The 12,551-nt window shown below is 33.1% G+C and overlaps 1 protein-coding gene across 2 annotated transcripts in view; it reads left to right on the forward strand.

The window, feature by feature from the left end:
* The first annotated feature begins 1,710 nt into the window (after positions 1 to 1,710).
* GAS2 (growth arrest specific 2) overlaps positions 1,711 to 12,551 on the forward strand; it is a 117,548-nt gene continuing 106,707 nt past the window's right edge. For both annotated transcript variants that reach the window (XM_063095680.1, XM_063095681.1), the window contains exons 1-2: positions 1,711 to 1,855; positions 11,947 to 12,068. In XM_063095680.1, coding sequence (XP_062951750.1) covers positions 1,711 to 1,855; positions 11,947 to 12,068 — 267 coding nt within the window. The remainder of the gene's footprint in view (positions 1,856 to 11,946; positions 12,069 to 12,551) is intronic.

The following is a 12,551-nucleotide window of genomic DNA, read 5'->3' on the forward strand; positions in this document are numbered from 1 at the left end:
AGAATAAACAATGGTGATGTTCTGTTTCCTATACTGACAATTTAGTAACATATGGCAAGGTGTATTAAAAGCAGTTCACATATGCACTGGTTCACTCTAGATATTTAGATAAAGAGAATGTTTTCAAAGAAAATTTATGGTGTTTTTTTTTTTTCAAAAAATTACTCAGAGTAATTGCATTAGAAATAAAATTGCCTGTGCTTTTAAATCATGCATTTATGACACTTTTTAGGTGTTTCCTCACACTCCCAACAGTCTTTTTTAATACCACAGGTATTTAATACCGAATATTTGCATTTTCCTAAACATTAATGTCCTATTATTTTTTCAAAAGCAGTCTTTGAAAGAAATTAATCTATGCTAAGTGAATTAGAGTTTGAGATTAACTGGAAAGGAATTCTATGTAAAATTTTAAAGAATAAAGCCCAAAAGAGACTATATAACATTTTGGTAACTTTAAAATACCATAAATATTAAAATAAAGCTGAAAACTCCACAATAGCATATAAACCTTACTTCTTGCCTGTTGCAAATATTTTTATTTTTATTGTCATTCGGTCATAATGCATTTAGTTATTTCACATGCATATTTGTATACAGAGGGGATTCCTACATGTTGTTAAACATTATAACTTCGTTATTTTAGCTATATTCAAAGCCAACTATATATTCAAATACCTTTTTTACAACCGAAATAGGAAGTTTGTACTACTCATAAGGTGATCAGGTTAATGACATCGTCTTGTTTCATAGATGGAAGATATTTAAATACTTCTACTCTAAAGATGATTGCAAACACAATCCAGTATATAAAACACGTAAAGTGGAAAGATACAAAGCAAGAAAGAGGGGACAGTAGAGAACCAAAAAATAAATGTGGCAGTATTTGTTAGAACTATGGTGCAATTCTTGGGTTAAGAATCAGAGTTCTTGATTAACCTATTTTGTAAAAATGTGTCATTACAAAAAGAATAGTGGTCTTAGAGTATAAAACCACAGGTTCAAGCATAACTCTGCCATGATCTAGCTGTATGATCTTGGTTAAGTCACTTATCCTCTCTGGTTTTTGTTTTCTTTGATTATAAGAGGGAAATATAGTGCAAAGTCTTTGAATACATTTCCTCTCCCGTCCCCCACACAATTCTCTGAATTGTGTGTTTGATCGCTTGGCCATCTCCAAAGAACCAAGTGCTGTGCTTAATGTTTTAGGCAACAGTCTTAAGAGTAATAGCCATGGGTTTATAATAAATAGTGCCAATACTGTCATTGCTAGTATTCAGTCCTAAATTTCTATGAAAATCTATGGTTTCAAAAATTAACCTAAACAATGGGAGTTAACAAATTGGGCACTAACATTTTAATTCAATTACTTTTTATCATGTTTGAATAAGTGGAATTGCTTGCCTTAAAAGCTTGCTCTTTCCAAATACATTGTTTTACATAAGCTTAGAGCTTACTGTTTGCTTTTTCTATTTGACCTTTGAATACTGCTATTTCCTACCAAGTGGTTGACCAAAAGTGAGAGGGGCCAGTACAGAAAAAGCAAATAGTGCTTCATGGGGTTTAATAATTAATATCCTGACCTGTCATCAAATGCCCCATGGATCCGGTTCATTACTATATCATGGCAGCAAGATTTTAACAAGAAAAGTCTGTATAAAAAGCAGTTGTTCTTTTGTTTCCAAAACAGGAATTACAAGTGGATAAATAATGTGCACTGCTCTGAGCCCAAAGGTACGCAGTGGACCTGGCCTCTCTGATATGCATCAGTATAGCCAATGGCTGGCCAGCAGACATGAAGCTAATTTGCTACCGATGAAAGAAGATCTGGCCTTGTGGTTAACCAACCTGTTAGGTAAGGTTATGAGATCTCATTTTGTGAACAAAGATAACAGTTTTTGTTTTTGTTTTTCCTCCTGTAGTGTCCTTCACCTAAGCATGTGATAGCGATAGCAGCTTGGAAAGAAAGACTTTGATTATTTGGATTTTGTGTCTGGAAAACCTGAAGCATGTGGAAAATTTAAATGAATTTCCTGATGTCTTTCACATTAACATGCTTAGTAATTACAAGGTCATACACTGAAATGTGGAAATATGTGGGCAAATTGCTTATTTCACCTATAAGGTGGTCTGATTTATTTTTGACTTTTATGCAACTGACTATTTGACCTATTCTTTTGACATTGTTCACAGGCCACAGTCTGTGAAATCTGCCTTCTAAAACTGGATTTCTGTGCCCTACTTTTGTAAAACACCTTCTAAAAGTGCTGAATACCCAAACTCAGGAATAAAAATATCTATCCTCTGTCCAAATGAGCTGACTAGAGTCTCCAGCCTTGTGCTAAAATTTATCTTTTCAACCCACTTTGTTTTTAAGTACTGGTCTAACAATATGGTTATTGAGAAAAATGCTACCTCATGCTAAAGCTGCTTCATTTATTTCTATTGTGCTTCCATATTCATGGACTAAAATTTCAACCATCTGCCAAATGGAATCATACAGTTAAAGGATTATCATATACAGCAATACTATTTCCACTAATAATTTTTCAGAGAGAATAAAATTGATTTTAAGATCTGAGGAAAGGATTCTTATAGAGTTTATATGGTATAAGATTTGAATATTGAATAAACATAGAATTTGTATGGTACCTTACCATTTACAGAGGGGATTTCATCAACAGTATGTTATTATTTAGAGAATTCTTCAAGGTAAGTGTTGTTATGCTCACCTTTTAGCTGATGAAACTGAAGTGCTTAATGAGAAGCACCCTGTCTATCTGAAAGTTAAGCAAGGTTTTAGCACATCTTAACAGGGCTTTTCTTGCTCACCATGGATTTTTGCTTGGCTTCTTATTTATTTATTTATTTTGTAGTCTGTATCCCAGGGTTAGATGTTTGGGTTTTTTTTCTTTACCGTGTGCACAAATTTTGGCAACTCTTTCTAGTCTAAACAAGGCTACCAAGTATGGATATGAAAATTGTACCTTTCCTAAGAATGCTCAACCAAAGGGCAATGAGGTCAGAAATGCAGGAGACACTCCACAGCAAACCCTTCACCCTCCTGTGGAGCTGTACCCACCAGAAGAAAGAGACTACCACCTTTTAGTCATTTATCCATGCAAAGAAGGAACTTTTATCTCCATCAAATAGAAGGAGTTATTTTAGCCCAAACAAATAGATTTCCTTTCTTTTGTCTTTCTGGGGTTCACCAATGACTGTTGTATTGATAATTTATGTTGAGCTGTCTGTCTTCACAGTGTGGCAGTGTAGGCTAGAAATTAAGAGCACAGGCTGTGGAAACAGACTGCCTGTGTTTGAACCCCAGCTCTGCCACTTACTAGTAGTGTGACCTTGGGCAAGTTACTTAACTTTTCTGGTCCTCATTTTTTTCATCTGTACAATGGTAACAATAGTACTACCTTGTAGGGTTGCTGTAGGTAAATGATCAAAATATGTGTAGTACTTAGGGTAGTGGTTGGCATATAGTAAACACTATATATTGCTATTTCATTTACATAGTTCCGGGAAACTTTTCATTTTGTGTATAAGCTCATTCATTTATTTAACAAATATTTGAGTGTGCAGCTGTATCAGGTATTGGTTAAAAAAATGGACTCTAGAATAAGAATGCTTCAATTCAAATCAAAGTTTCACTACTTACTGTGTGATAGTGGGCAAGTGTCTTATCACATGGTGACTTAGTTTTATTGTCTGTAAAGTAAGTACATACTAATACCAACTTTATAGGATTGTTGGAGCTTTGGATGAGATCATCACCTTTAGAACAAGGTCAGGCGTGTAATAACCAACCAGTAAATAATAACTATTATGATTATCATGTTCCAGATTATTGTGTGTCTGCTGGGTACTGGAGGGTATAGCTGTGATTAAGAATAAATATAAAACCTATTCTTACAAAGCTTGGAGTAGATTAGCAAAGAAACACACTAAATAAGTAATTGAATATATAATTCATTGATTGGGATTTTTATAAACACTAAAAGATATAGGTTGCAATTAGAATGTAAAATGAGGAGGTGGGGTAGGGCAGAGGATCAGAGGGCTTGAGGGAATCCTCTTTAAGGGGACATCTATTTAAACTGAGAGCTAAAGAATGATTAATAGCTAGCTGGACAAAGCATGTGATAAGAGCCTCCAGGAGAGGGAAGGGCATGTGCTAAGATAGAAAGGAGATTGATACCTTGGAAAAACTGAATAAAAGCTAGTGTCAACAACACAGAAAGAGGAGAGAGAGTTTTATGAGACTTGTTGGGGCTAGATCATACACTGCTTTGAAGACCATATTAAGGAGCTCATAATTTACAATATGACCAATAGGAGCCATTAGATGTTCAAGGTAGGAAAAAAGTCTGATTAATTAGAGGATAGCCGGATTATACAGGCATACTCTAGTGTCCCGTGACTTGTCATCAGAGGCATTTTATTTAGTGAACGTGACAATTTACAAAGCAACCTGATCGATGTGAACACCGCAAGACAGCCTCAAAGAATAGAGAGTTAGTGTGTGTAATGGAAAGATCGCTGGATTAGTCAGGAGACCTGGCTCCTAACTGGGCGTCAGGAGACCTGGCTTCTGGATCTGGCTCTGCCACTCAGTAGGAAACTTGCCCAAAGTCACTCAGCTATCTTTTCTGGGCTCAGCATCCTCAGCCATAAAATGAAGGGGTAAATGATCTCTAATATCCTTTCTAGCTCCAAAAGTCTAAATTTCCAAGAAATCTATCTCTTGAGACCCATTTTGGGGCAGTTTGAGGTCATCAATATGCATAAATGAGGATAAAAATATTTACATAAATGAATGACCTTTCTTTGAAAAATAAGACTTTTTTTAATGTTAGTACTTGTAGAATAAATGCAACTGACGGTTTGTAAAATTTTCTCAGAAAATGAATTCTAAAAGAATCTTCACATACAGTAAAGTATCACCTTGACTTGAGCTCACCTACTTTGTAAAGTAGATAATAGACTTCAAGTGAATACCTTCATGGTAATTTGGAAAGCAGATCAATAACTTGAAATTATTTAAAGTGGTAAAATATCTGGAGGTAGGAAAATACATTATGTACTAGAATGGTGATAATAAGGAGGGGAGGAATAAAGGTATGGCTATGCTAGAAGATATCTTTCGTACACATAATAGATACATTAGTATTCACATACTTAGGAAATAAAACAAAGTAAAATTTAAAGTTATTTATTACTTGCCATTTTATCACCTCGGAAATATTTGTAGATTTTTATTCAGCTCTCTTTCAAGTCTTGCTTTTTATCTACTTGAGAGTTAGAGATGTCTTGAAGGTAGTTTCAAAGTTAATCTTATCTCCATATAAAGTATTTGAGTTCTTTGGTGAGGTGGAAATATACATACTAAATGAAAGTTTTTAATTAAGTTTCACTAAAGTGACTTGGGACCTTATTTGTGGAAAGATTTTTCTGTTTTCTTTCTAGTATACATGACTAAAATGTAACATTTGCCTTTTATGTTTTTCAAAAAGTGTTAATGATGTTCTAAATTCAGATGTTTCTGATCCTACATATAAAATGGCAATTGAAAATGTAGTTTCTTAAAGAACACCCAATTCATATTCAGATTTTTTAACAGGTAGAAGTATGATAGAGAACAAACTGATTTTATTAGTTCATAGGCCAATATTCACATTCATGCCACATATGTAAGTACTATATACTTAATCAATGACAATAATAAATACCATTTTAGATTCCTATGCATAGAATTAAAGCAGCAATAGTAAATTTTTAGGCTAGCTAAAATTTATATATTAGAATATAAAATGCCAGCTATCTTGTGATAAGTTAACTAGTTAAGGTGAATAAATGGTAATAGTAGTTGGGATTTGTTTAGAGGGTAGCACACCAGTGTGATTCATGAGAAGATCATTGTGTAATATTTGCTGATTACTAGCATATCCTTGGGTTTATCTGATCTTACAGAAAATACTCTCTGTAGTCCCATGGGGCCGTTTTATGACCAACATGGGGAGAGACAGCAAGAGTCATGGAAATCCTATCATACTTCCTTATAAAAAGATTCTTTGGCCATTGTTCTCTGTTATGCATTAAATATACACATTTCATCTTTACTTTAGGCCTTCTGTTTTGTTATTTTTGCTCATGAGCCAGCTGTTCCTCAGTTGTTTAGCTGTGTCCTTAGGAAATATTAGAACATCAGATGCTTATACAAATACATCTTGAAGAAAAACTTAATTGTCACTGAGCAAAGAGCATGTTATTAAATGAACAATCCCAGATTATAGCAACCACCAATCATTCGAATAGATTAGGCACATTCTACTGATTTTATGTTTGTTAATGGACTTTTGAAGATTGTTGTTGGCTTGGCTTTGAAGTGAATATACTAATCTAAGTTGTTTATTTCACTTGTATTTTTTAATAATTTGAAAATGATGGTTTACCGTTGTCTTAAATTAGTATTTGTCTAATAAAACTATGTGAATCACATGAGAGTATATTTTTCAGAAAGAATTATAATTGTTAAGTATCAAAGAAATAGATTCTGCTCTTAAAGATTGTACATCATTAGGATGTAGGCATATGTGTTCAGTCATATGCAGGGTCTTAGAGTAAATCATGAGATACATTGCAAATCAAGTTATACTGAATAGATTTTACTTATATTTAGAAAATGCATTGTGACAGTTGATGTTATGACAATTTTCCCTTTCTCTGACCTTTTGACATGCACATAAAATTCATTTGTTTTCTTCCTAATATGACCAATATATAACATTTCCAATTTTCAGTGGTTTCTTAAAAATAACATATTTCAGCATTAGAAAATTAAGTGCCTATTTATTGGAATCACTGCTGTCCAATCAACTGCTATCTAATGAGTTTGGAACAGCTTGTTTGTCACTTTGTTTGTTTTTCCTTAATTCCCTTTTACCAGATACTAACTCTGCAGGGTTCTCATATGCTTAGTATGTTCAATAAAAAATTCCTAAGAAAAGGTGGTATCTTGTGCTGGTTCAAAAGTTCAAAGAATCAAGTTTGTGTTCACAAGTTAACACCTTTCAGAGCAGTTAATGACTCATTTTTTTAGATGACTTTACCAGCAGAACCAGTTTAGTCTTTTCTGATATAAATGCAGGGTAGACACTTATCAATTGGTGTGGAGCAGGTGCTGGTTTCTGGATGTGATGAATCATTTCCTATCTCACAATCTTCAAATTTCAGTCTCAAAATACTGAATTATTTGGGTTAAGATAGCAAACGAGTTCCTTTGAGTTCTCCAGTTTGAGAAATATATTGGGATTGGGAGGTGCAGTGGGAATGGGAGTTCAGTTTAATAGTACTTAGACCACCGTTAGAGATTAAAAATATACAAGTTTTCTTCTGCAGTACATCAAGCCACATACCAAAACATGCCTTAAAGGTATTCTCAGCCATTTCCCAATCTACAAAGTAGACTGCTATTCATTTCTCAGCCCCACTATCTTCATTCTTAAGCTCTTTTTTTTTTTTCCTGGAGAGCTTTCTGTGGTGTTTATACAGAGAAAAAGACAACTCCATTAGGGAGTATGCATTGTAACAGGAAATAGTCATTTGTGTATTCAGCAAATATTAAAGTAGTCAAGCATCATAGTGGCTAAGAGCATAGACAGTGAACCTAGACTGCCTGTGTTAAAGAGCCAGATTCCTCTACATGTTAACTGTGTGCCTTTAGACAAGTTGCTTAACCTACACACCTCAGTTTCATTATCTGTAAAGTGGATATAATAGCATCCACTTCACAGTTTTATAAGAACATTAACTAAATGAATAAATGTAAAATGCTTAGAACAGAATCTGGCATATAGTAAGAACTCAAATATTAAATGTGAATATGATTATTAGATATTGTCGTATCTTTAGGAATTCAGTACTGCTAATTTATTGGAAAGAGAACATTCTTTCTCACCAACATAGAAAATAAGTGATTTTTTTTTCCAGGTGGCTTCAGTCTAAAATTCTTTGTAGGCTGATTATTAATCTTTATGGAAATTATGGCAAGCACACTTCTGGGAGCAATACACTTACTGTATTAGCATGAGCATTGATTTTAGTTGCCTGACAAAAGATTTCAGGTAGATATTTATTTTGAATATTTATAATATTTATAAAATATTACGTATTTTAAGAAGTGACTAACCACAATGTTTAATCAAGCCCTTTGATCTTTGTCTACTGGCAAACTGTCAATCATGACTGAGTTGAAAATGTGAAGATCAAAGTTCACAGTTATGAAGTCAGGAAGTAAAGATATTACTTCTAGAGTAGAATATTTTAGATTAATCTTTATGCTAATAGGTCTTTACAACCTAGTGCGGGTTGGTACTCCAAGACGTTTTAATTATATCCCTTTTAATTTCCCTTTCTTTACCTAACCTTACCATCAACATGGAAAGGATCAGAATAAAATGGTATTCTGGTGCTAGAATCCCACAGCTTCTGTTATTTATAATCTGATGTGTCCAACCAGCTACACAGATTAGATTAAAGAAAATTCAATTCTGTTTAACAGAGATTTTTAGCTCTGTATGACCTGAGAAATTGTAATTAGTTCTTCACAGCCTGTTGTTATGGATTTGTCATGGTTAAATTCAACTGGTTTTATATTTTGCTTTAAAAAAAAAATTCTGTTGGTAATATTAATGCAATAAAGAGTGAGATAACTCATTATCCTGGGTAAGGACTATAACTGATTAATTACAATTATATAGTACATTTTAAATGTATATTTGATTCTTAATCATTGGGTGGAAAATACATCACATGTGAAAATTTTTTAAAAAAAAATCTTTTCAGTCTTGTGTTTTTCTTCATCTGCGGCAGTACATTTCAGCTATAAAGTATGTAATAGTCTCTGTTTCAGCCAAAAAAAATCCCACCTTTCTAAGCTATAAAATATACAGAATTGAAAGCTGACACCTAATATATTTTTCATTAGATACAGATGTTCAACGTAAAATTCTTTTTTCAAGTATTCATAAAAAGCAGGATAACTAAAAATCTTTAGGTAAAATACATAAAAAGTAGAAATGGTACCTTTTGGTAAATTACTAAGGACTTTTTTAAAATGAAAGCCATTTTTCATTTTATAATTTACAAGTTCTTTTAAGTTTATTGTAATCATATTGTAATTTCAAATTATGAATGGAATCTTTAAATTGCCATAGAATTTAATGAAATAATAATACCTAAAGATCTCTTTTGAGTGTAGAAAGTCTTAAAAGTAATTTATGAAGGACTCCTTCAACAATTTAAAGTTTACCTTCTTTATCTTAAAATTTAAACACATTTGAATAAAGTAGTAATTTTAAACTATTTCTAATGTTTATTTTTATACCTGTTTGCAGTAACTTTATTGTTAGACAATGCAGGCCAGTGTGGTGAAAACACAGTAAAAATCTGTTATGCTGGGTTTTTTTGTCTTGAGACTACTACTTCAATTTCTGAATTGAGTTGAGCTGCATATAATTTTGAAATAAAAGTTCTGCACAGGCTACCTCTGTGGTGAGTAATTAGAGCTACTGACGTTTTGCCACCTGTAGAAGTCATCATCCTAACTGGGAACTAAAATGTGAACTATCCAGTAGGGAAAAAAGAACATAAAAATAATTCTTTTTCCCAGTTTACCCACCCTTCCCTCCCAAAACCAGAAAAAAAAAAAATCATTTTAAACAGATGTTTCTTGAAATCCAAATATATTAGATATTGTGAGTTTAACTTTAAACAAATACTTTCTGTTGTTTCAGTTGGGTTATATTTATTTTGTGCTCATGAAATTGAGCGACATGTATTTTTCTTAAAATAAAAGACAAGTCTATGAGAGTCTCAGTATACAACTTTAAAGTACAATTTTTTTTTTGCTAACTACATTTCACAAGAATAATATCAAAAGTTTTCTTAAAGTTTTCCAGTACTTTAATTCATTTGTTACTTCACATGCTCAGTGAACTCATTTAATAGGTGCCTTCTATTTGAATAATATTATGTTTACCTCTGTAGGAGATACAAAAAATAAAAATACAAAATATACCTCAAGAAGTCTATCGAGTATTGAGGAAGACAAGAGCTTTATACAAAACATGTCACTAGTAACAGGAGAAAATGTTTGATCAGTGCCAAAGTGAGTGCTCTGCATGAGTATGACCATACAGAAAAGAGATCAGGGTGCACTGGGAGAATTTCTTTCTGGAACTGTGATTAAAGGAAAGATAGAACTTGGTCACTCATATAGAAGGCAGGACACTGAAGGCAGTGGCCATGCCAGGAACAAAAGCATAGCAGCAGAAACAGAAAGGTCTGCTAAGGAAACAGTGAGGGCAGCATGTGGCCCATGGAGCAGGAGATAGGGATGTTAGATTAGAAAGATGGGTTAGAGGAGTACTGGTGGGCCTTTGGGTATTGGGTTAAAGTGCATAGATTTCATATTCTACGTAGAGGAGAAGATTAAGGACTGTGCAATAAAGGTGTCTGAGTGAAGAATGGCCCAGTGAGAGTCATGTTTAGCAATATTAATTTTATCAGTGAGTATTGTATGTATTAGAGAGAGAAGTTGACAACACAAGAAATAGCCATTGCTTTTGTTGTTAGAGGTTAAGGTATCAGATCAGATTTTTATTAAGGTTATGGATGAGAAACAGAAGGAAGTCTGAATCTACAGGACTTGTGACTAATAAGTTATAGGAAATTAAAACAGGAAATTAAAATATTCTGAAACAAAGAAATAAGGAACCAGGAAAAGGAGAAAGCTTTGGGAAAGATGAGTTTTGGGGGAGCATAAAGAAAGCGATTAGTGGGGGGCTGGGGAATGGAGGAATCAGATGTCACAGCTCAAGTGTATAGGATTTTTCTGAGGGGACAATAAAATGTTCTAAAATTATGGTGATTGCACAATTCTATACTAAAAACCATTGATTATGCAATTTAAACAGGTGAACTGTAAGATATGTGAATAATATCTCAATAGAGTTATTACAAATAAAATACGTTTTGGGGGTCGTATAAGAAAGAAGAAAAATAACTAGGATCCCATTAATTGTCAAAGATGAGGAATTGTTAATCATGTTTATAAGAGCAGTAGTTAAAGCTGTGAAGATAGTTATGAGGACAGGGAAAAAAATGCAGAGATCTGAACCTAATAATTCAGCAATTCAAGGGCTGTGGTGGGAAGGGGAATGGTTAAAAAGAGAGAGTTTTCTTACAGAGATTTTATCATTTGCATTAATTTTACCTGTATTATCTTAGGAACACCAGTTCAATAGCATTTAGAGATGTGGTTTTTTTGGTTTTGCATTGGCAATGTTATTAAAGTTACCAATGATGGTTGATTTTTTTTTTATGTACCATCTATTTGAAATTAAATATATGTATCACATAATATATCTATATTTAAATTAAAGAGATCTATGATTCTTGTAAGCAGACATATTCCTAACACAAAATACCAGTCCTGCTTTATATCCTTCTCTGAGGGCCAGAGTTATTGAATGAACCATTGAATATAAGAATTGAGGAAGTCAAGGGAGGGCAAGTTGTATCACTGGCAAAGCTGGTTCTTTGAGTTTCTTTGACTAGGTGGATTTTATTCTCCCTGATTGCTAAATAGTGGAACTCTCACCGAGGATATAATTTTGCCACCTTTAATGTGAAATAAAACTTTTATGAAGTTAGAACTATATTGTGAAGATACAAAATGTTAAGATCCTTACAACCAAAAGAAAACATAAAATTCTGAAGAAACCATTATTTTCGGTAAGTTCCTATCACATATATATAACTTAGCCGGAATAGAAATTTTAGTGATAAAACTTGTGTCAAATAGGTTATTTACTGTGAATGTGACATTCGTGTTAGGGAATGATTATGCTTTTACAGTGCCCCTTTTTATTATTTCAGGGAAGGAGATTACAGCAGAAACTTTTATGGAGAAGTTGGATAATGGTGCCTTACTCTGTCAGCTTGCAGAAACTATGCAGGAGAAATTCAAAGAGAGTGTGGATGCTAACAAGCCCACAAAGGTAAAAAATCTCAATGCAAATACATTTGTAGCAGCTCATGAACTGGGTGTAATTAGAGAATTTGTTGTGAATAAATGCATAAAGGTCTGTATTAACCACAAAGAATTGATGATTCTTTTTAATTAGGAAACATGTTATTTGCACTCTAATTATATAAATTACATAATCCTTTTGGTAAGTCTAATTAAATAAAAGTTTACAGAAAATGATGGTATTAAAGATTACTGTGCATAAACTGGCTTAATCAGATGTGTTGATTAAAAACTTAGCAGAGAAATAATTGTGTCATCAGGCAATGGACAAAATATAGCCAAGAAAGGTTACTGAATAAATCTTTGTTTTCAAAAAAATATTATGTCAAAATATTGGAACAAAATATCTAGACTGTAATTTTTTGTTTGTTTTAATTAAGTAGTAGCATTGAACTAAGAAACTTGGGAAAATTATTTCTGACTGCTCAGAATTCTTCTCTGCACATTAGTT

This window comes from Cynocephalus volans, chromosome 4 (assembly GCF_027409185.1).
Source record: "Cynocephalus volans isolate mCynVol1 chromosome 4, mCynVol1.pri, whole genome shotgun sequence".
NCBI classification, from domain to species: domain Eukaryota; kingdom Metazoa; phylum Chordata; class Mammalia; order Dermoptera; family Cynocephalidae; genus Cynocephalus; species Cynocephalus volans.